The sequence below is a fragment of the Puma concolor genome, chromosome C1 (assembly GCF_028749965.1).
Source record: "Puma concolor isolate L17-30 chromosome C1, mPumCon1.1.hap2, whole genome shotgun sequence".
NCBI classification, from domain to species: domain Eukaryota; kingdom Metazoa; phylum Chordata; class Mammalia; order Carnivora; family Felidae; genus Puma; species Puma concolor.
The window spans coordinates 179361646-179387747 of NC_141674.1; the positions used below are offsets into that span (position 1 = coordinate 179361646).

At 42.0% G+C, this 26102-nt stretch overlaps 1 protein-coding gene across 4 annotated transcripts in view; it reads left to right on the forward strand.

The window, feature by feature from the left end:
• The window catches only part of MYO1B (myosin IB), a 191821-nt gene that overhangs the window by 18017 nt on the left and 147702 nt on the right, over positions 1-26102 (forward strand). For 3 of the 4 annotated variants that reach the window (XM_086719171.1, XM_025912753.2, XM_025912750.2), the window contains exon 2: positions 17609-17752. In XM_086719171.1, coding sequence (XP_086575297.1) covers positions 17618-17752 — 135 coding nt within the window. In that variant the 5' untranslated portion in view covers positions 17609-17617. Of the gene's footprint in view, positions 1-1383; positions 1504-17608; positions 17753-26102 lie in introns of those variants that run through there. The other variant, XM_025912749.2, reaches the window with a different exon arrangement.

Sequence of the window (26102 nt, forward strand, 5' to 3'; positions counted from 1 at the left end):
CTCCATCAGAGTTCCACCTTTTGTGATAGATTCATCTGTTATTTCTCTTGCACTTATTCTCTTATTTCGTTTCCATTAATTCTACCCTAGTTCTTATTCCTGAACTGCTAGATTTGTGCCCCCCGCTGGTTTCCCTGCTGCTAGCTCGTAAAGCGCCTTTACACAGTTAGACAAAGGTACCCTTCAGGAGTGCTTGGGTGGCTCATTTGGTTAAGCATCTGACTCTTGATTTCGGCTCAGCAGGTCATGATGTCATGGTTCGAGAGTTTGAGCCCCGGGTCAGGCTCTGTGCTGACAATGTGGAGCCTGCATGGCATTCTCTCTCCCCTTCTCTCTTCCCTTCCCCAACTCATGCTGTCCCTCTCCCTCTCCCTCTTTCTCTCTAAATAAATAATTAACATTTAGAAAAAAAGAAAAGAAAAAGGTACCCTTCAAAGCAAACACTATCCCACAGGAGCTTGACTTGATGTCAGTGTCCATTTCCCCCCTTGGCCCGGCCCACTTTTATGCAGTGCACAAACTGAACAACTGCACAGAGCAATCTTGCTTCCTGCTTCTAGCTCTCTCCCAACTAATTTCGACTATCCACTGATAAAACCTCCTTTAGATTTTTTGTTGTCTGTCGCTGCTCAAGGCATTTTTGATGGCTCTCTATCATCTATAATGGCTGTCTTTGATTTTATTTTCTATTGTACTATCACCAGTGACCCTCAGTCACACTTCTTGCCCACTGGATGTGCTGACTGCCACATGAACATCGTAGATACTCTTCCCTCTCCTCTCTCACCCCTTCCCACCACATTTCCAACTATAAGCTCCTTAGCTTGGACTCTCAGTCTTGTCTCAGTGTATCTTTCCTTGCAGTGTCATGGCCCGCCAGGGCCTCGCACCTGCTGTCTTCTGCCGTTCCGCCTAGTCACTATCTTCTGAATGTTTTGTACTTCGTGCTTCAAAGTTCTTTTCTGCTTGATCACATACTGCTCATCCTCAGAAAGCCAAGGTCAAGTTTCATGCCTTCAGCCATCCTCCTCTGATTCTCCTACACCATTATAGCCCCACCTCTAAACATAAACCCTCATCTCTATATTGCTCCTTTGGAGGCGAATCATCTGCCCTAGGTGAGCGCCTATTTTATTAGTTATATTGCTCTGAAGTATTTTGTTTTCTCAGCTAGATTGCCAGTGACTGGGAGGTAGTAGACGCATGTCTCATTCTTTTCTCCCAGAGTCTGTGTATACCAGCTACACGGGTCCGAGCAGTAGCCTGGAGAGAAGAGAGTCCAGTCTGGTTAATCATATAATATAGTCCTGGATGGAAGCTCAGGCTGCTTCTTCCTGGCCACAGGATATTGACCTACTTTTCCCTTCTTATCTCTGTGCAAAATATTTGTTGTACTCAGTGTGTTCTCCCTGTCACAACGAATGTTTGTCTCTTCCTTTCATACGAACCGAATGCTAAAGTGCTAGTTAAATCAGTGGAAAAAACAATGGAGAAGAAGAGTTGGTAAGCAGTTTTAATTCCTAAACGAGGGGATCTTATAATTATGTCATTTAAAAAGAACTCTATAGTTTTCCTTTAATCTATCTGTCTGCCTGCCTGTTGAGAGTCATGATTAAGGGTGGATTGTGAATTTTAAGTTTTTATGCCTTTTGATTTGATGACTTACAATATAATAATGTGTTATTTTGAAAACCTTTTATTTTGATAAATTACTTGTAGAAGGAAATCAACTTTTCTTAATCAGGCATATACAGTGCAGTTCACTATTGAATATTTTATTTCTTACTAAAATTTCTTTTGCAAAAATTTATTGAAAAATTATTTTGTACATGGCCAAGCTGATTAACTTTAAAAACTGTATTTTGTGTAGCTTTACAGGTTAAGTGTGCCCTTCTGTTCAAGGGGAAAAAAAGTATGTGTATGGCAGCAAGGGGGGAGATTTGCATGTTTGTGTCTGTATATAAATATTTGAAATAATTGCTATATTGTACAGAACTTTTGGAAATTAGAACTATTCAAACTTTGTTAAAATTTATAAATTTAAATTTAGTAAACAAATTTTAGTAAAAAACATTTTAATTTGTGACTTAAAAAGAGTTATGAGTTATGGCATGCCTTATAGGTTGATTTGTTGTATGTTTGTTTTTCATAAATACTTTAGAATGTACTTGAGGCAATCTAACATACATGTTATGATACATTTGATTTTAAATTTAGTAATGCTTCCAACATGAGAAAAATTAGAAAAACACTGGCCCAGAAAATACTTCCAAATTCTGATTGTTGATTTTAATCTAAACTTAGGTGAAGTAACCCACTGCAATTTAGCTATTTTCTTTAAAAATTCTTTTTTAATGACAAAGTAGTTTTGCCTTCTGAATTTACATCATCAGTGTCTTTTTTGGAAGCATCTTAGCTATTTTTGTTTGATCAGTTCTCAACTAATAAACACTCATGAAATCCTAATGTAAATGTATAAACATCTCTTCCTTTGATGACATAGTTTATTTATTAGACTCTGTTTTAGCGGGTAACTGCTTGAGGAAGTTTCTGAGTTTGTATTATTCTAAAAACTTTTTTTCTGTTTTTTTTTTTTAATCTTTTATTCTTTTTTAATTTTAGAGAGAGAAAGAGCAGCAGCAAGGGAGGGGTAGAGGGAGAGAAAGAGAGAGAATCTTAAGCAGGCTCCGTGCTCAGCATGGAGCCCCATGTGGGGCTTGATCCCACGACCCTGGGATCTTGACCTGAGCCAAAATCAAGAGTCAGACGCTTAACCGACTGAGCCACTCAGGTGCCCCTACAAATTTTTTCTTAAGCACAAGTACAAAGATATTACCGAAGACATACTATTGAGTAATACATATTTTTTTCTCTCTTTTTTCCTAGTATATAGGTTCCTTAGTTTGTAATCTTTAGACCTCTTTTTGCTTTCATGACTGGATTAACTTTTTTTTTTTTTTTTTTCAACGTTTATTTACTTTTGGGACAGAGAGAGACAGAGCATGAACGGGGGAGGGGCAGAGAGAGAGGGAAACACAGAATCGGAAACAGGCTCCAGGCTCTGAGCCATCAGCCCAGAGCCTGACGCGGGGCTCGAACTCACGGACCGCGAGATCGTGACCTGGCTGAAGTCGGACGCTTAACCGACTGCGCCACCCAGGCGCCCCTGGATTAACTTTTTAAAATAGTCCGTGCCATTCTGTAGCTTGCCATATAGGTGTAAACAGAGAATGCATTCACACCTGCCTTGATGCCTGCAGTTATGAAGATTCTGTTGACTCCATCCGTTTCTTTCTGTGCTATGTATGATTAGACCCTTAATACATTTTTTTTGGTTTTTTTTTTTTTTTGCTGATGAGGTCAGAATAAAGAGCTAATTTCCTTAACCTCTGAGTAAATGTCATTGAGAAAGATTCTTGTGGACTGGCATTCTTGGTTTTCAACATTCTTTATAACCAGACACAGGATGCATGTTCACCCCAAAATTAAGAAACTCAGTCTTTCCAGATTTGAGCATTTTTTGCTGACTCAGTAATGACGGACTAGGACCGGACTGGGAGATGATGTGTTCCCCCTTTGTGGGTAAACTGAGGCTCAGTGTTGGCAGTGTGCCCAAGGTCTCGCTCTCAGCTAGCTGCAGAGCTGAGTCTGCGACTTGGATATTCTGGGTGTTTTTTTCCTGGAGCGGCTTTGGTAGTCACGTTAACCTCTGTGGTCTGTTGCAGAATGCAACAGCTGCTGTTTCCCTGCGAGATAACTTGCTTCCTTCCCCCAAAGAACAAGTGCACTAAATTCAGTACGTTTCCCTCCATTGTCACTTAAAAGAGCCTGAATGATAGGAAGGTACCTTTTAAAATAAGGTAGGTCTGCTCTGACATACCCTGGGCTGTTTTATTGTGAGTGGCCTTGTTCAGCCAGATGTCTTCAAAATCTGATCCATGTACGGGATCCGATAGGGACGGGAAACCCTGTGTGAGTGCCTACCAGGTGCAACACACTGTACTTCTAATTATAAGGGAGTACCTTGATGGGATGATGTGATCAGGTATCAAGAGAAGAGAAAGAATGAATCTACAAGCATCGTAAGCACCTGAAGGGGGCAAGGGACAGGATGACTTGGTCGGGATATGAGCCTGTGGGATGAGATCTGGACCCTCAGATTAACAAGCCAATTAATTCATTTGGAAGGAAAGTTGGTTTTCCCCTGGGGGCTGTATTCAGTTTAATAACCACTGGTCGCACTTGGTGTCTGTGCACCGGCCAGGAACGAATCAGAGCTGTCTGGTGTGCCAATTAAATTTGAGCCATTTTACATTTACCTAGGGGTCCTAGAGTCTCAGGTTTGCCAATCTAAACATAGTCAGCTTCTTGGAATTTTTTTTTTTTTTTATCTACCTTGAGGGAACACATCGAGAAGTCTGTGGCTTATAATTAGCACATCCCATGTGCAGCTGAGTTTGTGTTTCTGGCCATAACAGAGGTTTATGGGTCTTGGCTACCTTGTTCCATAGGAACTCATAGGACTTTTCAGACGTTAGCTCATTAATTCTCCTAATACCCGGTGGGAGTAAGAGAGTGTGACCATCACTTCCCCCTAAAGCCACACGGTTTACTGTCCATTCTAGATCTTCTAGGGTTTTGGCTGGTGAGGGGTGCCAGGGTGGGTGCTGGCTGGGGAGGGAGGGTTTGGGAAGGGCTTTCAGACCCAGTTTTGGTGGGGTGGTGGATGGCATTCTCCGATGTTGCTTGCCCTGTGGCAGTTGTCCCTGCCATGACTGTGTAGAGTTTCCTCTGGGAAATGATGGTGGGACAGTGATGTTGGCTGCATTTCCTCCTCAGGGCACCGAACCCCATGGAATGCCTAGTGCAAATGAGGCAGCTCTCTAGGTTTTTTTTTTTTTTTTTCCACCTTGGACACACCTGCCAGAAGGCAGCACAAGAAGAGTACGTGAGCTCCTCAGGGCCAGAGGGAGTGGGCATTGGGAAGGGAGGGGTCTAGCATCCAATGAGACCCTGCCCTCTTCGGGGCTTTGCTTCTCAGCAGCCTGCGTAATCACCCTGTGGAATGGATGTTGTCATCCCTGAGGTTTTAGATCAGAAGTTCAAATTCCAGAGATGAATTCCCTTGGATTTGAGCCCGGGTCTGTGATCCAAAGCCTGTGTTGTTCCGTGTTGGGGCACATCAAAAGGGAATTCTCAGTCATGGCAAACTCTTGCCCCAAAACTTCTGTAGAAAATGACGCTTCCCAGTGTGGAGGTGAAGCTTCTCTGTAAAAAACTGGGTGTGTTGTGAAGAGTTTGCTGATTTGGGAATCAGATTGATGAGTGTATGTAATATAAGATGGGTGAAAGACCACTCAGACCAGTCAGAAAAGCTTCTTCCTCGCCTTGCCTCTTCCAGAAACCAGCTGTGCAACACCTTCTGGGTCCATTTCTCTCTCTCTTCACAGAAGGGTTTGCCTGAGATCTAAAGACGTTTTGCTCAGACATCAGAAGAGATAGTTGGTAGCTTGTAATCCAAAACCTTCAATATTGTCATAGCAGCCACTGTTATTTTTGACTCAAAAATCCTTCTAATTAGTCTAGGTAATATACTCACCATTTTCACAGTTGGAAAAAAAAACCTTTCTTTTAACCTGTCACGTTACGAATTGTAAAGTTCTGTGCTGTCGTTCAAATCCTTAATAAGCAGCCTGTTCCTGGGATGGAGGGCAGCTGAGCTCCTGGTTGAAGGTGTTTGTTTGTAGGCCAGCCTTTTTATACCCAGACTGAAACAAACCTTAGCATTAAGGCTGGGTGGTTCCTGGCCCCCATCTGCCTGTGGGGAGATACCCCATGGAGTGTTAACTCCTAGACCACCAGAATGTTGACTTAATTGCCCCTCCATTAGACAGAGCTTTTTAGGATTGGAGTCTGGCTTCCTGGCTTATAGGCTTCCGAATGCTTTTAGCTATTTGTTTTAAGTCCCTGTCCAAATCTATTCTACCTTATCATTGATAATTTAATGTTCTTTGTATTATCCAGTGTTTGAACACATGAGAACAACTTACTGTATAGAAGTTGCCCAGTAGCTGGGCCTATTTCTTCCCTAATCCAAGATTCTAACAAAAGCCAACCTGTAAGAATCCATTAAATATTAGTCACAAAAAGCTATAGAGAAGGGAGGACCTTCAATACGTAGTGGCTTTAATGACGGAATAAAGAATTGGGAAGTCACATAATGGTATTTTGTGAAGTAAATGCCGTGAATTGACATACCTTATGTCAGTTTCCCTAAGGAAGTATGTTGATGGGAGTGAGAATCAGTCACCGAGCCCTTTCACAGATGCATGCCAGTGCCCACTTTCTCATGTGCTCTGAGGAGCCCTCCAGAGCACCCTGTGTGGTTCTGTGTGGCCCCCCAACTCTCTTCTCCTTTGAAAACCATGCTGCTGGGGTCACCTGTCCTACCGCTTTGCCTGCCCTTTCGGCTGGTAAATACTGCGAAACCGTCTTGCCTTTTGGTTTCTGTCCCAAGTCTTTCCATTCTTGGGGGTTCTCTGATTATCCTGTGCCTGTTGTGGCCTGTATGGGAGGGGTAGAGGTGATGGATACAGTCTTGGAAGGAAAAATGGCTTGTGTCTCTGTTACATGCATTCATTCATTTGCTCTCCACCCTGGCTGGAGCTGTGGGCGTCAGCCGCTGGGCCGGGCAGTGGGGCGTCAGCACCCGGAGAACTCAAGCCTTCTCCAGGGAGGATGGGATCAGCGGCTGCACCGTTGTGCAGGAGGTCTACTGGCTTGCTTGGAACTTGCTGCCTGTGAGGAGTGGCTACTCACTCTAGCCCAGGTCAGGGGGTTTATGAAGCTTAGCTGAACCTCTTGAGAGCCTTCTACTAGAACTACTACTAGAAGTAGCTACTACAGGAGCTAAAGCATTGCATGAGGTTCCGTGCTGCTTCTCTCTGCAATGAAGCGCTCATTCCCCTCCTCAGATGAGCTTCCTCTGCAGGAGTCCGGCAGGTGCTCCCCTGAATGACACATCCCATCCCCTGGATCTATGCTGCTTGCCTCATAGCCTCCTGACTGTAGTCTCTGTCCTACGTGCCGATCCTTGGAAGCTGGCATTGTTCAGGCTGCTGTCTACCCCCAGCCCCATCAGCAGTGGCCTGGGCCAAGGAACTGTTGAAGGCCTTGGCATCTTTGTGTGTTGTGCGTGTTGCCATGGGTGGTAGGCTCAACAGGGAGAGAAGAGCCTGAGGAGGAGGGCTGGGGTCAGGTTGTGAAGTCTCGATTCCTGAGGAGGAATTTTTATGTGGGTGGTGAAAGAGATACAGCATAAAACTTGCCACGTTAACCTTTTTAAGTGTACAGTTAGTTCAGTGGCATTAAGTGCACTCACGTTGTTTTGCAACCCTCACCGCCATCCGTCTCCAGAACTTTTTCTGAAACGCTGTGCTCATGAGACAACTTCCCATCCTGGCCGGTAACCGAAATTCCACTTTGTTTCTAGGAATTTGACTACTCTAGTTCTTCACGTAAGTGGAATCATGCAGTGTTTGCCCTTTTGGGACTGGCTTATTTCGCTTAGCGTAATGTCCTCAGGTTTGCTCCATTTTTGTGGCATGTGTCAGAATTTCCTCAGGTTTTAAGACTGAATACTCTTCCATTGTAGGCACATACCACATTTTGTTTATCCATTCATCCGTTGGTGGGCCCTTGGGCTGCTTCCACCTTTTGACCATTGTGAATAGTATTGCTTCGAACGTGGGTGTGCACGTTTCTTTTTTGAGTCCCTGTTTTTATACCCCAAAGAGGAATTGCTGGGTCATATTGAGGTGATTCTGTGTTTCTTTCTTTCTTTCTTTCTTTCTTTCTTTCTTTCTTTCTTTCTTTCTTTCTTTCTTTCTTTCTCTTCCTTCCTTCCTTCCTTCCTTCCTTCCTTCCTTCCTTCCTTTCTTTCTTTCTTTCTTTCTTTCTTTCTTTCTTTCTTTCTTTCTTTCTTTCTTTCTTTCTTTCTTTCTTTCTTTTTTGAGGGTCTGCTAAGGAATTTGAATACTGGCTTAAAGGGACTGGAGAGTTATTGAAGGCTTTAAAGCACGGCTTACCTGATCAGGCTGTTTTCAAAAGGCAACTTGAGAAATGTGACCCATGCATGGGGGAAGCAGAGGGATGGCAGAGGCTGTGGCAGCAAAACAAGGCAGAGAGAGAGAGACCAGTGAGGAGGCTGTTGTCTTCCAGGTGAGAAAGGATGAAGGCTGAGCTAGGGCAGTCACAGTGAGGAAGAAGGCGGAAGGGATGAGAAGGGAGGGGGAGAGACAGGTTGGCTGGGGGGGTGGGGGGTGGGCGGGGGAGAAGTAAGAGACAGGGAGTGGCCAAGGATGAGAAACTGGGTCTGTTGAGACTTTACGGGATTTGGGGGTGGGAATAGGAAGGTTCTGTTTTTGTTTGGGGGGTATTTTGGTATGGGATGGTAGGAGATAGAAGTTGTGGACATGTGTTGAGATGTTAGACTCAGCCAAATGAGCTAGATGGTTGGTGGGCTGGCTATTGACAATATGGGTTGCTAATTTGCAGGGAGGGGAAAAGGTGAAGAATAAAGGGGCAGATGGCCAGGCAATGTGGCTGAATTGGAAAGCGGTGGGGTCGTTATTGGCGGAGCTTAAGAGTTTCACAGCTCCTATAAATCTGCTTCACATTCCTACCTCGAGGCAAAAATATATCAAAATTTATAAATTTATCAAAATTTATGTCAAAATGTATAAAACCAGAAATGATGGCCAATTCATTGGTTGTAAAAATCGGGGTTCATAAGGGTTCTAATGAATTCAAAAGGATTCAGACTAAAATGTGAGAGTGTTGACTTTGGCTTGTGTTTTTCTCATCTGTATTTTCTGATTTTTTTTCCTATAGTGAATATGTTTTGTGTTTAATCATTAAAAAGGTTATCTGCAATTTCAAAAGTGGTTTATTTTCTTTTCTTGCCTCATACTGGACCGTGAGCTTCTGGAGGGGATACCGTGGGGAGGAGGAAGTGCCAGATTATTCTCAGTGTGCCCTTCACACTGAACACAGTGCCGGAGACCAAAGGGGCTCAATCCTGTAAATGGTGGTTGAGCTCAATTGCGTGGAAATTTAATCTAACTGCTCTCAAAGAGGAGATTCATGCTGTTTTAAAAGATCTAGGAAGGAAATTCCAGTTTTTCTCAGTCACTTAGCTCATCGTATTAGGTACTGAACCACGTCCTATAGACTTGGCCCCTCTTTTGCCTTTGTTTCGCCATGAGGATTTGTTGAGATTTATTTTGTTCATGAAATCTTGCCACACTGGCCCAGTTTTGTTGCTTAAATGTATTTCTCATGTTATTCTTAAAAGCTTTAGTAATCTCTTTGGGAGTGAAGTGGCTCAATTCTGTTTCCTGTCCTTTGTTGATGATATTATGTTTTCAGAGGAATGGATCAAAGTGGCTTGAAGCAACAGTCATTTTTTGCCTTCTGGTCCGACCAACCATGGCAGCTGCGAGAGACCGTGCATTACTAAATGATGCAGTTGTCAATCGTAAATTTGCATACTTGTTTTCCCTTTGTATTTGTCTGAATGCCTACCATGTGCAAAGGCAGTGCACTATGCCTTTGAGGAAATAAAGATGAATAAGCTGTGACTCCTGACATCAAAGAGCTGATTCTCCAGCAGAGGGGCTATCATGCATACTTGACCACCCTGCAGGGAGGTCAAGAGTGGAACCAGAGTCAGATGGGAACAATTGTGTTCTTATGCTAAGAAGACTCCCCGAAGGTGTTCCCTTCTGACGTATACTGCTAATGACATTATAATAGATGTGTTTCAAATGTCCTCATTTACAGTTGCCAGTGCAATAGATGTCTGCTTTCATTAAGTTTTCCAGCAAGTGGTTTTTATGGCTTGGTATGAAAAGTTCCCTCAAATTTAGGGGCACCTGGTTGGCTCATTCGGTGAAGCATCCCACTCTTGATTTTGGCTCAGAACATGCTCTCAGGAGCCCTGTGTCAGGCTCCACATTGAGCATGGAACCTACTTGGGATTCATTCTCTCTCTCTGTCTCTCTGTCTCCTCTCCCTTTGCCCCGCCCCCATGCACACATATTTTCTTTCTCTCTCAAAATAAATAAACATAAAAAATAAAAATTCCCCTCATATTTAAAATTATGCTAATGACTCGATCTTAATCTTTGTTAATTATGGCAACCTCAGCTCAGTTTTGTGAATGTCCTTTCAAATTTTACGATAAAACCAGTTCAACTTAAAAATATATGTTTGTTCTCATCTGTGTTAACTCTGAGAACTCTGGATAACATGGGAGACCACCAGATGTTGTATTTTAGTTTATCCTTCATCTTTTCTTAGTTGTTGTTAAATTGTTAGCAAATTAATTAATTATTAATTTGGAATAACTTTTCGCTGTTGCTGTTTTGCTATTGAATGGAATGACCATGCATTTCACGGGGGAAGTGCCCCCTGGTCTGGCTGTCTCTGTGGAGCTTTTGGCTTGGAGAATGCTGGTCTTGACTCCCAAGCACAGATGACATTAACGTGGTAGGTGCCTTGTAATTTAAGGGTGGTGACAAGGGTAGATTCCTTATATTTAAATATTAGGCTACAAGTGGCCATTTTAAGATGCTATAGGATGTTTATGCTGTATTCTTTTGGATTTTGAGGAATTTTTGAAATGCTTTCAGTGTTTTAAATGGAATTTTTACACTCAGAAAGATGCCAGTAAATGAATTGGTATACATCGAAATATAGGTAGTAATTTTGGAAGTTTATGAGATTATAGTAGGTTGGGAAAATAATGGTTGCAGTCATGTATTCTGCTCTTCTTGGATGAATAAACAGGTGGAAAGCTGGAGCACCCATGGAATCATCTGGCATTGGTAGATGGGCTGGTGCCTGGGCTAAATCAACACTTTTAGATAAAGAGACCCTGCCTCCAAGCTCCTCTGTGGTTCCTCCAAAGGCTACCCCAGTGATTGTATTTTGTAGATTGCTTTCACCAATGTAGGGAGAAAAAGGTTAGGTTTTACATAATAATGAAGCTGTAACAGTGGTATCATACTGTATTTGGGTACTGTACTGTATGTAGTGTTCCTGTCAGTTAGGGATCTTGGTTGCTTGCAATGCAGGAAGGATGTAGACACTCACAGAATTGCAGAGAGGTTGGAAGCCCAGGAAGGATACAGGCTTGGAAGATAGGCAGGAACCAAAGAAAGGCTAGAGGGCTGGGCAACAATATCCATAGCAGAAGCCATGCTGCAGGAATCTTCTGGTCTTCATGCTGCTACTGTTACTGCTGAGTGAGGAGTATTACCTCCAGCTGTCACCCCCAGCTTTCATCATCACCTAGGACTCAAAGTCCCAGGAGGATGAGATCGACCTGTGCATAAGCCATGTTCCTTGGGGTGGAGAGCAGATCTATCTCCTTTGAATTCTGAGGTGGTGATTGGGCCCTGCTTCTCACTAGGTTACTTGTCAGCACAAGGTAACTGGGGACTTCCTGCAAGGGAGATTAGGAACAAATAGGAACAGGACTGTGTACTGGATAGTGACCCTTTAAAAAGAAAGACAAAAGTCTACCATGGCTCTCCCCTTTAGCTGCCCAACAATCACATACACCTTTCTTAACCATGCTTATGCAAGTAACATGCCCCAGCCAACGTGATGCGACTCTTCCCTGTATGGCCGAAAGCTTAGCCACTTCCTCTTCAGAGGTGCTCCTCTTCAAGATCTTCTTTGTCCATGGCCTTCCATGGCCACATTTAAGATGAGCATTGAGGAAGATTGCTTTGGCAGGGACTGCAGTGCTTTAGCGTTTTATTGTTGTTGTTCCTGAGTTGGAGGTCTTGGGGTTGATTGTTTTAAGGATCAAGTAATTGTTAAGCCCTGTCAGCCAGACTTCTTTGGCAGCATCGATCCCTTGAATGTGTTTTGGCAGGGACGCCTGGGTGGCTCGGTCAGTTGAGTACCCGACTCTTGATTTTGATTCTGGTCGTGATCCCAAGGTTGTGGGTTTGAGCCCTGTGTTGGGCTCCACACTGAACGTGGAGGCTGCTTGGCATTCTCTCTCTCTCCCTCTGCCCTTCTCCCCCACTTGTGCTCTCTCTCTCTCTCTCTCTCTCTCTCTCAAACATGAAAAAAAGAGTGTTTTGGTTGTTAAGATTTATTGCCTTCCATGGAATAGTAACCAGAATCAGAGATCTGCCAACTGCCAGTGTTTTGAACCTAGGACGTGGTCTGAGAACTTGTCTCCTGGCAGTGGGACCTAGCCGTGGATGCTGTGCAGAGTGTCTTAGCTCTTGGTTAATAGAAACCACCTGGGAACAGTTAAGAAGCATAAGAAGCAATAGAACAGGTGATGCCTCTCCTGTGCTACATCTTCAAGGTGGGAGTACTATCCCTTCCTCAGGCCATAGAGGCAAAACAGTGGGCAGGTCACATCCCCTCATCATCTCCCACCTCCAGCCAAAGTGACTCCTTTAGCAGCACCATATATTCTCCGCTCTGGCTTTCCAACAGGCCACTTTCACAGCAAGCTTGTCTTTTTCTTGAAGATCCTTGAGAAGTAGCCAACACATACTCCAGCATCTGAATTTTCCTTGAATTCGCTAAAGTTGGAGGCACAAGGTCCAAGTCATAAGGTGTGATAAGCCACGGTTTAATCAGTTGTTTGCTATCACATATCAAAGATGATCATCTTTCCGGTCCAAGATGGTAGTTCCTCACCCCCCCCCCCCCCCCACCTTGTAGTCTTGGCTCAGCCAGTCCATGCTCTTTGGCGTGTTACTTAGAACACTCCACTTCCTTGTACCAGCTTCTTCTATTAGGTAAGATGCTTACTGTTGCAAATAATAGAAAAATCCAACTCAAACAGCTTAAACAATAAGGAGAATTAATTGGCCTCCGTGTGTGTACACTTAAGAGCTGTGGAGCAGGTTTCTATTGTAATTTGATCCAGAGGTCTGTGATGTTATCAGGCTCCTGCATTAATTCTCAGCTATTTATTTAGTTATTTTTGCCTTGCTTTCCTCCATGTGATGCCATTCTCCTCGGACTACACACACTCCCAATGTGAAAGCAGGCGTGACATGGCCATGGAAGTTTCAAGTATCACATCTGTAAATTGTGCCATCCAGAGGTAGATAGAACCCTTGTCCTGATATACCAAGCCAAAGCTTGAGGCTCAGTTAAATGACGAGCCCCGAATCAATGACAGTCGCTGGGAGATGGGGATGTGTTGGTTGCCTTAGTCTAGATCATGTGCTACATTCCTGGCACAAGGGATAAAATTGGCTTCCTTAGAACAACATGGGTTTCTGTGGAGGGTCTTGGGAAGGGTGGGAGTGGGTATGTATGTGTCAAATAAGAAGTATCCTCGGTGCTCTGTATATGTGCCCATTGAATTCTCCCATGTGACTTCTGATAGTTCATTGATATCTTGAGTTTTAGCAGGTGATTCTGAAGCAAACCAAGGCTGGATATAGTAGTCACAGTAAGGGGACTCAGTCCATGTGTGGGAAGCTAGGGAAGTGCCTCTATGCCGTTTCCCCAGTGTCCATTTTTACCATGAGAATGAGGGAGAGGGTGTCACTGCTTCTTCCCCCAAAGTTCTTAGATGCTAAAAAAGACAAAACAAAACAACAAAGTGGGAATGGAACAAAACTGTGCTTGAATAACTAAATGAATGTTGGTGTCTCCTTATCAGCTGGTTTATTGTTGTAGTTTGGTTTGCAAAGGTTGTGTTTTCAGATTTTTTTTTTGTCTGTGACTCAGCATTTGATTTGTCTTCTCCCCCACTTTGGATTATGAAGTTGAGATAGAAATGTAAAAATCAGAACCCCTACAAACGTGCTTGAAACTTGTATTTGAAAAGATGGTAAAGCAGGCTTAATTACAGAGAAAGATTACTTAATTATTGTTACCTGCAGCGAAGTCCTTGTCTTTCTGCCTCTGTTTCCATAAATAGACTTTATATACAGCCTGGAGCAAAGAGTTCCCATTCAGCCTCTTTGCTTAATTTAAATTGCTGGTTTGAGGTGGTTATTTTTGAAACCATTCTCAGGTTGACTTCCCCCTTAATCCCTAAACCTTCTTCCCTCATCTGCCAAATTATATGTAATGCATCGCAGCTAGAGTGCTTTTGGCATTTCATGAGTCTGAGAACTGGAGATTTGATTTAAATGTTAATTTATTGCGACAAAGGTTGAGCACTCATGTTCCTGTTCCTGTGCAAGTCTTTCTATGGGCTTGGCATGAGACCAGCTGCTCTCCCTGGCTTCTGCTACATCTCCAGAGACTGGCAGGTGCCCCTGCCCCGCCTCCCACCCATATTGTTTTAAAACAGAATCTGGCCTAGTTCTAAGCACATGAAACCATTCTATTGTTGGGCTTTAGTGATACCTAGGGCCATTTATTCTAGCTGTAGTTGGCATGAAATTAAAAAAAATATACATATATGTAAACAAAAAAGTTTGATTTTTCTTCTTTTGATTATTAAGTACTTCCTTGGTGGGTTGTTTTTGTTTATGAGAGACCTTTCCTCTCTGCTTCTTTTAGTCTCTATATCTTTGGCTTTTCAATGCACACATAAAAGATTTTTTTTTTTTCTTAAAAGGGTCAGAAATAAAGGATGTGTTTGTGGATTCATATAAAGCATCGGTAATTAATAATAAAGAATTATATAATTCTCGCCCCTTCCCAGTTCTCTTGAAAATAGCCCAACTAGAATGCAAACTGGTGCAGCCACTGTGGAAAACAGTGTGGAGGTTCCTCAGAAAATTAAAAATAGACCTACCCTATGACCTAGCAATAGCACTGCTAGGAATTTACCCAAGGGATACAGGAGTACTGATGTATAGGGGCACTTGTACCCCAATGTTTATAGCAGCACTCTCAACAATAGCCAAATTATGGAAAGAGCCTAAATGTCCATCAACTGATGAATGGATAAAGAAATTGTGGTTTATATACACAATGGAGTACTACGTGGCAATGAGAAAGAACGAAATATGGCCTTTTGTAGCAACGTGGATGGAACTGGAGAGTGTGATGCTAAGTGAAATGAGCCATACAGCGAAAGACAGATACCATATGTTTTCACTCTTATGTGGATCCTGAGAAACTTAACAGAAACCCATGGGGGAGGGGAAGGAAAAAAAAAAAGAGGTTAGAGTGGGAGAGAGCCAAAGCATAAGAGACTCTTAAAAACTGAGAACAAACTGAGGGTTGATGGGGGGTGGGAGGGAGGGCAGGGGAGGTGATGGGTATTGAAGAGGGCATCTTTTGGGATGAGCACTGGGTGTTGTATGGAAACCAATTTGACAATAAATTTCATATATTGAAAAAAAAAGTAAAAAATAAAAAAAAAAAAAAAAAAGAAAATAGCCCAACTAAATATAGTTTCTGTTGCCTCTAGGAGATCTGCTAGATGTTCTAGACTAGAGTGGGAAGACATTTGTTTAAATTGTTATCTCAAGGAAGCAGACCAACCTTTGTATTAAGATGTAATGTGCCTGAGTGACACCTTAATGAGAAGAATGAAATGTACTTCCCCTCAGTGTTAGGAACATGTAGATATATGAATATTTGTTAGTATCTTGAGGTATTGTTTAGGATTCATATACTGAAGGTATACAAAATTGACTTCTGCATCGGAAGCATTTAGAGGGAATGTCTCAGATGAATGCACTTGTATATCCTGGTAATATTAGAAAGAGTAACACAAAACACATGTACTCTACTTTCCCGTGTTCATATATTTGAAAGAATTTTAGTACTTTTGACAGCGATCAGATCTGAAGGCATGGGGATTTACCATTCTACTTTTGGGTGCATTCATTCATATTAGTGGTGAGGGTAGAATGCTACCTTTGTATTGTGCCTCTGTTTCTACTTGGTAGGGTTTCTTATCGAGCTAGAGAGAAACTGTAATATTTCTGGTCTGTTCATTGCATGTTCATTTGATTTTGCTTTTGTAGTGGTGTGTCTGTTGGGATGAGAATTAAGAACATTGAGGTCACTCTTGGCAAGTTATGTAAGCAACCTTTGATTTACAACACGGTTGTGTTCCTTTCTTTATGATGCAGTGTTGATGCCTGGAATGAAATTTCCCCCCATAGGTGCAGTGTTATAAGTGGTGATTGAGTTCTTTAACATGAAATATAATACTCTCTTAAGTAATCATAAGCAAAATTTCTTACCTCTCTGTACTTCCTTATCTTAAAATGGGGATAATGATAACAGTATCTACCTCATAGAGTTTTTGTGAGGATTAAATGAATTAATGCATGTTAAGTTCTTGATATAGTGTCTGATAGGTAGCTCAATGGTGGTATCATTTTAAAAACATTATTTCCTGGGGCGCCTGGGTGGCGCAGTCGGTTAAGCGTCCGACTTCAGCCAGGTCACGATCTCGCGGTCCGTGAGTTCGAGCCCCGCGTCGGGCTCTGGGCTGATGGCTCAGAGCCTGGAGCCTGTTTCTGATTCTGTGTCTCCCTCTCTCTCTGCCCCTCGCCCGTTCATGCTCTGTCTCTCTCTGTCCCAAAAAAATAAATAAACGTTAAAAAAAAAAAACATTATTTCCTACTCTTGAAATCATTGTTGCACTATATGATAACTAACTTGGATGTAAATTTAAAAAATAAATTAAAACAAAAACAAAAACAAAAAAACATTATTTCCTGGTGCCTGGGTGACTCAGTTGGTTGAGCATCCAACTCTTGGTTTCAGCTCATGATCTCACGGTTCATGGAAAAGAGCCCTGCATCAGGCTCTGTGCTGTCGGCAGGGAGCCTGCTTGGGATTCTCTCTCCCTCTCTCCCTCTCTTCTTCTTTCCCTCTCTCCCTCTCTCCCTCTCTCTCCCTTTCTCTCCACCCCTCCCCAACTTGCTCTCTCTCTCTCAAAATAAATAAACTAAAAAAACATTTCCTGGGAAAATGCATTCTGAATTTCATCATGGAGTACTGAGGAATGCCATCTTGGGGGAAGCAGGTTCATATGGGTTCAAATCTGACATTGGTATGCAAGGGCTGGTGGAATGGTGTGGGTTGGGTTCTCTTTTAGAGTTTTGCAACCTCTGGCCAGGGAGAGAGGATGGTCTAAAGAGGTATAAACTTCTGCTTCTAAAAAGTCACAGAGATGAAAAATACAGCATAGGAAATAAAATCAATAATACTATAATAACTTTATAATAATACTGTAATAACACTGTGGGGAGCATTTTGTAATATATATACCTGTTGAATCACTGTGTTGTACACCTGAAACTAATATCACATTGTGTGTCAGCTATACTTCAATTAAAATAAAAAAGAAAATGGAGATTCCAGTTTCTTAGTAGCTCCTTCTGTAGATGAGTGAGCTTGGAATGATGGACTGGTAGGGAGGTTCAAGCAACTGGGGCTTCTTGTGGCTTGGCAGGGATTGCGGCTAGCTGAGAGGCTTCTGATTGTAGGTTGTAGGGAGGGGACGTTACGGCATTTGAGAGGCAGACGAGGGCCATTTGAAACTACTGATGTTTCATTTCTCCAGTGGTGCTAAGAACCCATCTGAAATAATTTTGCCCATTTAAATTTTCCCTTTTCCCCCTCTTTCCTACAGCAAGAGACAATGGCCAAAATGGAGGTGAAAACGTCACTTCTGGACAATATGATTGGGGTTGGAGATATGGTTCTTTTAGAGCCTCTCAATGAGGAGACCTTCATCAACAACCTCAAGAAGCGCTTTGATCATAATGAAATATATGTGAGTATACACACCAAAGGTCATCTGTGGGGTTTGGACTTTGTATTTTGTGGCACAGAGCTGGCTTCTTTTCTCCAGACTCTTCTTTTTTCTGTTTGTTTATTAGAGTCCAGAGGTATGTGTTTAATCTCTCAGAAAGAGTTTTATGTTTGCTCATTTGGCACATGAGTAATATCGATTAGAGTCAAGTGAGTGTGTTTTCCATGTGGTATTTATAGAGTGCCAACCCTGTGCAGAGGATTGTACCGGGTGTTGGAGGCATCCGAAAGCAAGTAGAATGTTGAGTTCCTATCCTCTGAGGAACATATATTCAGGAGGAGTTTTAAAATCTATAGGTATCTTCTTGGGTGCCTTCATAAAATTAGCATTCTAACCTTTGAGAAGCTACCGATTAATATGCAAGGCAGTGAACTCTCAAAAAAGACATGAACCTTGTTGATATTTGTAGTTAATAGAGACAGGGACAGATTATCAGTTAAGAATATATATTTGGTTCCTGGAGGTTTGGGAATAGTCCTGTCCTGCTACAGAGAAGCATATCGTCATATAAAAAAATGAAAACATATGAAGATACACGATAAAAGGAGAAAGTTTATGTTGTAAGAATTCTTTATAAAGGATTTTACAATGTTACTTTACCTATCTGTTCCTTAAATATATTTAAAACATGAGTAAGTGGTGCCTGGGTGGCTCAGTTGGTTAGGTGCCCGACTCTTTGATTCTATCTTGGGTCCTGATCTCATGGTTCGTTGGTTCGAGCCCTGTGTCGGGCTTTGTGCTGACAGTGCAGTGCCTACTTGGGATTCTCTCTCTCTCCCTCTCTGCCCTTCCCTTGCTTGCACTCTTCCTCTCTCTCAAAAATAAATAAATAAAAATAGTAACAAAAAAATAAAACATGAGTAAAAAATACATTCATATACAGCTTTTCAGGAATTTGCATAAGCACAAAAGTTTGTATCTCTTCAGGTACGGATGCGTTGTTAACTAATCCAAGAAAATGGGGGCACCGATTCCTTGTCCCAGCAGTTGAGAAAGAAACAGCATGCTTTGGATGGAAGTGGGTTTTTTTTTTTTTTCAATTTTTAATGTTTATTTTTGAGAGAGAGACAGAGTGTGAGTGGGGGAGGGGTAGAGAGAGAGGGAAACACAGAATTTGAAGCAGGCTCCAGGTTCTGAGCTGTCAGCACAGAGCCCGATGTGGGGCTCGAACTCATAAACTGTGAGATCATGACCTGAGCTGAAGGAGGACGCTCAACCGACTGAGCCACCCAGGTGCTCCGAGGTGGAAGTAATTTTGTTAGATTCTGCCTTGCTCCTGAGTTCTTTCCCCCTCTTTTTATATCATATCTGTGTTTGCAGATGAATTGGATTATTGGGTTATGCTGCATATTTTCCTATCACTGTGGGAACAGTAGGAAGAAATATAAATAAATAAGTGGAGAGATCATATAAGTATGATCACTTATTACTTTTGTGGAATGAATATATGAAAAAAATTATCTGCAAAGCTATATAATTTTATGTCACATGTAGCTTTCCTTTCCAGTTAGCCAGTCATGTTTCAAGGATAACTTTGTATAATTAATTTCCTAAGGAAGTGGTGGTTATCTTCTGGGAACTGAACTTTCTTATCTTCCTTGATTGGCGTTGCTGCAAGTAGGGAGGTTGACAGTCACTTGAGATGTGTGGATACTTCTTTTAGAATATTAATTTGACTGCTATGTATGAAGTTCAGAGAGAGATGCAGTTATGTAAAATGTTGATTCCAATGGAAAAGGTATAAAACAGCGCTGCAGAGGAGGGAGGGAGGAGGTGTCCTTTGGTTTGGCTGTGAGGCCCGGGGTGTCACCTTCCCTCAGAGCGTAGTGGCTCAGCTTTCAGGTGGGAAAACCTTACGATTCTACAGCTTTAACTGCAAGTATGGTCTGATAGCGAATGAAAGACCGACTTTAAACATCGGTCTTTGAGATGGAGATAGGAGGAATCCATTCTATCGTTAAGTAATGTTGCTGATCATTTTTCTTTTTGGCTCTAAGAAACACAGTTCACTTTTCGAGGACTTGAAAATAGGAGAGAGACTGGAACATTGCATGCATTCAAATACCTGATTGTTTTTGTGCCCACTAAAATAAAGCAGTCCCTTTTTTAACAAAATGCCAAATGTTAATGTTCATGAGTCTTCAGCAGACGAAATGTCTGGGTTTCAGCCCTACGTAATTTTATTTTCTAACCATTTGAGGAATGCCCTTTCTGGTATAACAAAAACAAAAGCAGAAAATTGCTTTCTGCTTCTAGATAGTCATATCAATTAATGTTTTCCATGGTACGTTAGGACTATCTTTTCCATGAGATGTGTGCCTTCATTTTTTGTAACTAAACATGCGTCATATTGGAGGGTTGGGCATTTTCTATTTTAAGCCACAAAAAAAAAAAAAAAAAGGGTGGAGGGGGGTTATAGAGCAATATGTAGAGTATGATCCTGTTTTTTTTTAATGGGGGGATATGCACATAGGTCTGTATGCTTGTTTGCACATAGAGAAAGGCAGGCTAACTTTGGGCATCACAGTGGAATGAGCTGAGATACGGGGACAGGGAAGGGTTACTGTTTTAGACCTCTGTATTATAGAACTCATTAAGTCAAGCATGTATTGTTTTTGTAATTAAAAAAAATACTCTACGCTAAATTTGATGACCACACCTTTGGAACCCCAAATGTCAGGTATACCACCCTTGAGAAATCTGTTTCTGGCTCTTATTCTAATAATATTCCTCCTCTGCTTTTGTTCATGGATTGCTGCTGAATTGATTAGCCTGATGCCAAAGGTCGAGTTAATATGACATGTAGAATTTTACTATCTTGTACTTTGCTTGTTTTTAAATTCTTTCCAAGAAAATGAAGGTGCAGTGTTTTTTGTTTTGTTTTGTTTTTTAATCTGTTTTGTGGTCTCATAGTTTAATACTATAAAAGTGGGTGGAGGTCTATGATGATCCATCATGTGAACAAATTGAGCAGTCATTTGTATGTTCAGAAGCCATGATTGATAAAGGAGCCAATGAGTAGAAAGGCCTTGGCTCAGACTTTTGAACTCTGGCTGTACCCACAGACTTAGTAGCCTCTTTTGTGAACCAGCTCAAGGTCAGAGGACCCTCTTTTTCCATTCTGCCCATCTATCCACTTGCCCTTACACCCCCAATATCTATTTCTTAAAATAGTCTCTGCCTTCACACAGCTCTCACAAGGGACTGGTTTGTCTCTAGATATGAGTTATCATCTCTCAAGAGCATTTATAATACTTAGTGATTTTCAGGATGCCCAGCCAGCTGACTCTGGAAATAGAGTTCCTTGTGATCCTGTCATAATAAACCGGAATTTCTGGGTAGACCACTTGAGTCACACACCTACTGCTTGGACCACTGATTGTGGCCTGCCGACCAGAATGAACTGAGTGGCTTAAGAAAATGATGTCCTCTCCTAAGATTGGGTAGGGCCAACTTTTTCCAAAGGAGGTGGGGTGTGTGTAAGTATGTGAATACCCAACCAAATATATTAACATGTTAAGAAGAGGAAAGGGGGAATGAATGCTCATGAGGTCAATGCTGTAAACCCATCACATGTTGGGTTGGGAGTTTGTAATGAAGTAGCTTTGTGGGTGTTGATATGAAAAGGATATGACCCGTGAGAAGGATTTGTCATTTGCGTTCCAGGCTTCAGGTATACCCAAAGGCATCCTTCTCAGACTTTCTATTGGAGAACTCCTAATGGCAAAGAAGAGTAAATAGTTGCCTCCAGGGACTCCGGGGCCATAGTTGAAGTCCATCCACTTAAGAGAAGTTTTGTCGAAATACTTGCTTCCAAACTAATTCAGTTGTATTCTGTTCTGTAACGCATATGGGTTTGTTTTTATCTAATATGCTCCTTGCAACCCTTTGAGTAATAAGGTTTTTTTGGTGCTGATAAGTACATTTAGTTTGTTTTCTGTCTGAATTGTCAGATCGGGGATCATGTAGATACAGAGGTGTGAATTTGTCCATTTTAGGATTTTAAGTTAAGCTAATTGTAATTGCGAGTCACTGCTTTGACAATCTAGTAAAAATTGTCTTAATTTTTAGAAGTTAGTACTACAATTGGGATCCCCGTAGAGATGGAGTCAGATACTTTTCCAAAGGATACTTAACATGCACGCTCTAGGAACATCCATCATTTGCTTTGAGGTGGTTCATGCACTGAAGCACTGGGTTGGTTCATCATCTGGTGTGTGGCCAGGCAGCGTTTCTAAATCTGGGATGGTTCCGGACGTTGATGTGAGCTTTGCAGTAAGAGCTGTTCACTTGGACAAGTGGAGGATCGGGTGAGAAAAGAGAGAGGTGATGTTGGCCTGATGGGGTAACATGCAGCATCAGAGACTCTGTTTGCTTTTATTCCTCCCTCTTGGCTGAGTGCAGTTCTGGCTGGGACAAGCTGCAGGATGTGATGTGCCTTTTGGTCTCCCAGTCTGTGTGGGGCCAGTGTTGGGAAATGTCGGTCGTGACATAACTGAGCATTGCTCTTCTGTATTCTTTCTGCTGTCTTGGTCAGACCTTCTTCCGGCTTCCCCACCCCCACCCCCCACCAGACAGAATGGTGGCAGGATTTCATGCGGACTTGTAACGTAGGAGACCCACCCAGACATGATTCTGTTTTTAGGGTGACTGGTCAGGACTGTGGTTCTGTTCAGGGACAGGAAGCCTGCAATTTAGGCAAGAACAAGGCCCAGGGCAAATTTGGAAACTAAAGAACCAAGGTGTCTGTTCTCCGACAAGAAGTATTTTTGGTGCTGACAAGTCGATGTAGTGTGTTTTCTATCTGAATTGTTAGTTTGGGGATCATCCAGATATAGAGGGCTGAATTAGTACAGTTTTAGGATCTTAAGTTAAACTAATTGTGGATGTAAAAATGACTGCTTTGCAAGTCTAGTAAGAATTGTCTTAATTTTTAGAAGTTGGTGCTAGAATTAGGATCCCCATACGGATGGAATCAGATGCTTTTATCAAAGATACACAACTATAAGTGCACAATCTGTTTGGTTTAAAAGAGTGCAAAGTAAATGGTGTTAACATTTATATACTTATTTGAAGTTCCAGAAACACTTCTCATTTACACACATGAAAATTCCTACCTACTGGCTGTAGATCTATTCCTGGGAATTTGGCATAATGATGTATTAGTTTCCTATTGCTGCATAACAGATTTCCCCCAAACTTTGCAACTTGTAATAACATACATTCCTTATCTCAGTATTTCTGGGGCCAGGAGTTTGGGCGTGGCTTACCTGGGTTCTCTGCTCTGGGTTTTACCAGGCTGTCATTGAGGTTTTGGCCAGGACTATAGTCTAATGGGAGGCTTGGTCCTTTTCTAAGCTCATGGGATGTTGGTGGAGAGCTAGAGTTTAGACATCCATTTTAGTGTTATTCTTCCTTTACTCGGACATTCTCCAATCTTTTTTTCTCTTGAAATTTCCTTTAAAAATTCTTTTTTGGGTGGGGGGGGCGGGGGTGTGTCTGGGTGGCTCAGTTGGTTAAGCATCCGACTTTGGCTCAGGTCATGATCTTGCAGTTTGTGGGTTCGAGACCCGCACAGGCCTCTGTGCTGACAGCTCAGAGCCTGGAGCCTGCTTTGGATTCTGTGTCTCCCTCTCTCTCTTCCTCTACCCCGCTCTTACTCTGTCTGTCTGTCTCTCTCTCAAATAAAAACATTAAAAATTTTTTTCTAATTCTATTTTTTTCATTATAGAATTAACAACTACTTTTAGAAAAAAGAAATCAGATGGTAAAGGGATGCATAACATAAAAATGTAATTTTCTCACCTCAGTGTCCCAGTCTCATTTCTAGAAGTAATAGTAGTTAAGAGAGTAGTAGGGAATTTTCCAGATTATGTTATCAGCTTGATTAAAAATTAAAATTTTTTTGTTCTAGAATTGGAAGTAGGAAGAGGTTCTTTTTCACTGAGATGAATGACTCTTTACCCAGAGAACCCAGACCCAAAAATATTTGAGTGAAAAAAGAACCATTTTTACTGCCCCCTCCCCTCCCATCTAGACCAAGCAGGGAAAGGAGGAGGGATTCCCTGACCTGGTGAAAGGAAGTGCCTTGATTTGATCATGTATGAATGGTTCACCATGACTAGACTCTGCCTGCGTGGCTCATTGAAAAGGTAGATCGTTCAAGAGACATGAAGAGCGAATTGTGTGTGTTTTCAAGGGTATAGCATTAGAAGGCTGGATAAAGCTGGTGAAAAATAGCAAATCACAAGGCTGAAGAGAAATGTTGTGTCTAATTTCTGAGCATAGTCTATCTCTTGGACAGTTTTATAATATTTTTCCAGAAAATCATTTTTGGTGATAACTTGCCAGTTTCAACCTGTGTAAGCTCTCTTAGCCTTTGGTGATTGGAAAATTTCTTCCTTCTTAGAACTTGCAAAATGGACACATCTTTATCTGTTATTTACCAAGCTTAAGAGAGTTGTTTCATCATACAGGCCCTATACAGTACTTGAAATGTTTGTGTGATATTTATAATATATAATTTAAATGTTCTGCTCAAGGCCATATTTGAAGTTTATTTGGAGGAAATTAAGGCCCAACCTCGGGCCTGCAGAAGTGTCGTCTTTTGATGGCAATATGGTGGGTACTAGAAGCAAAGACCTGAGCCCCGGTCCTGGCACAACCACTTATTTGTTCATTTAATTTTCACTGGAGTCCTAGGTATCATAGGGTTTTTTTTTTTTTTATGTTTTTATTTATTTTTGAGACAGAACGAGACAGAGTATGAGTAGGGGAGGGGCAGAGAGAGAGGGAGACACAGAATCCGAAGCAGGCTCCAGGCTCTGAGCTGGCAGCACAGAGCCCGATGCAGGGCTCAAACTCACGGACTGTGAGATCATGACCTGAGCTGAAGTCGAATGCTTAACTGACTGAGCCACCCAGGCACCCCCATAGATTTTTAAATTATCTTCATTTTACCATGAGGAAGCCGAGGCTCAGAAAGACTAAGTAGCTTGTCCAAGGTCACATAGCAAGTAGGTGATAAAGCTGGGATTCGCATCCAGGAAATCTGGCTCTAGAGTTCATGCTTTTAATAGTCCTGTTGACCGTATATGGTTGCTATGAGCATTCAGTGATACCATTAATATGCAGGTATTCACATTCTATAATGTGCTATTCAAAATAATTATGATATGTATAGATTACATATATGGATATGTATATGTATATGAATGTATAGATTTGAAACAAGGCAGTCTCACCGATCCAGATGAAGAATTCAAATGATAATCAACATTCCTGCCACATGTTGAGTTAGCATTTAACAATGCAGTAACATGAACTGGCGTGACATGGAATGAGTGTGTTCAGTTCTAAAGTCGCAGGTGCCCACTAGTCAAGGAAAAGCGATAGCAACCATTAGGATGATGTTTTTCCTTCTGGAGGGTGGGACAAGATCTTGAAAGGAAATTGATTTTCATCACGTTCACTGGATGGCAGGAGATTGACAGCTGCACGTGGCCCGTCACTTTTATGAGCAGGAAGTAGAGGAGGAGGAGCAAATCACAGGGGACATGTGGCTGATTCACGTGACCAACTCAGCTCCCCCCGTGCATCTATTTCTGCTGTTAGATCTGTAGCACAGATATATATTAATGGGAATCGTAATTTCTAAAGAGACGCTGTTTTGTTTCTCAAACTCTGTTTTGGAGGGTTGGAGGCTGAGATACGAGGTGGCATGTTGGAAAAGGCATATAGAGGGAAGGTTGAATCTCGGCCACTTGCAACCACCGTGAGCGCTGTAATTGAGAGTCAGTTTTCTCATCCACACGTTAGGTATCATGATACTTATGTTGTTGAGATGTGATGGAGATTAGGGAGCATCTTAGCGTGGTGCTTGGCACATAGTAGGTGTGGAGTACCTGGTAGGTGCCATGACCGTCTGAAAAACTTGGAAACCAGAATGACTTTTCTTTAAGGGCTCAGACACTGTGATTTCCTTGTAATTACAGTCTTTCTCTTTCTCCCCTCCCCCGACTTTCTCTTTCCCTCCCTGTCTCCCACCCTCTTCCTCCCTCTTTTCCCTGCCCCCCCTCCCTCTTTGGTATTCATTGAACAGATTTCATTTTTGTTGTATTACTATTTCAATTGTCCACAAATATTATTTTCAGATAGTAATAGACCTCTAACACAGGACTGCTCTGTACCTTAGTTAAGAGTTTTATTAGGTCTGGAGAATGGTACATTTTTGGAAAATACTTTTCTCATTGCAGAGTTTATCTCAACAAAGATATTATAGTATTGTGTTACTTTGCTCTAAAATAAAGGC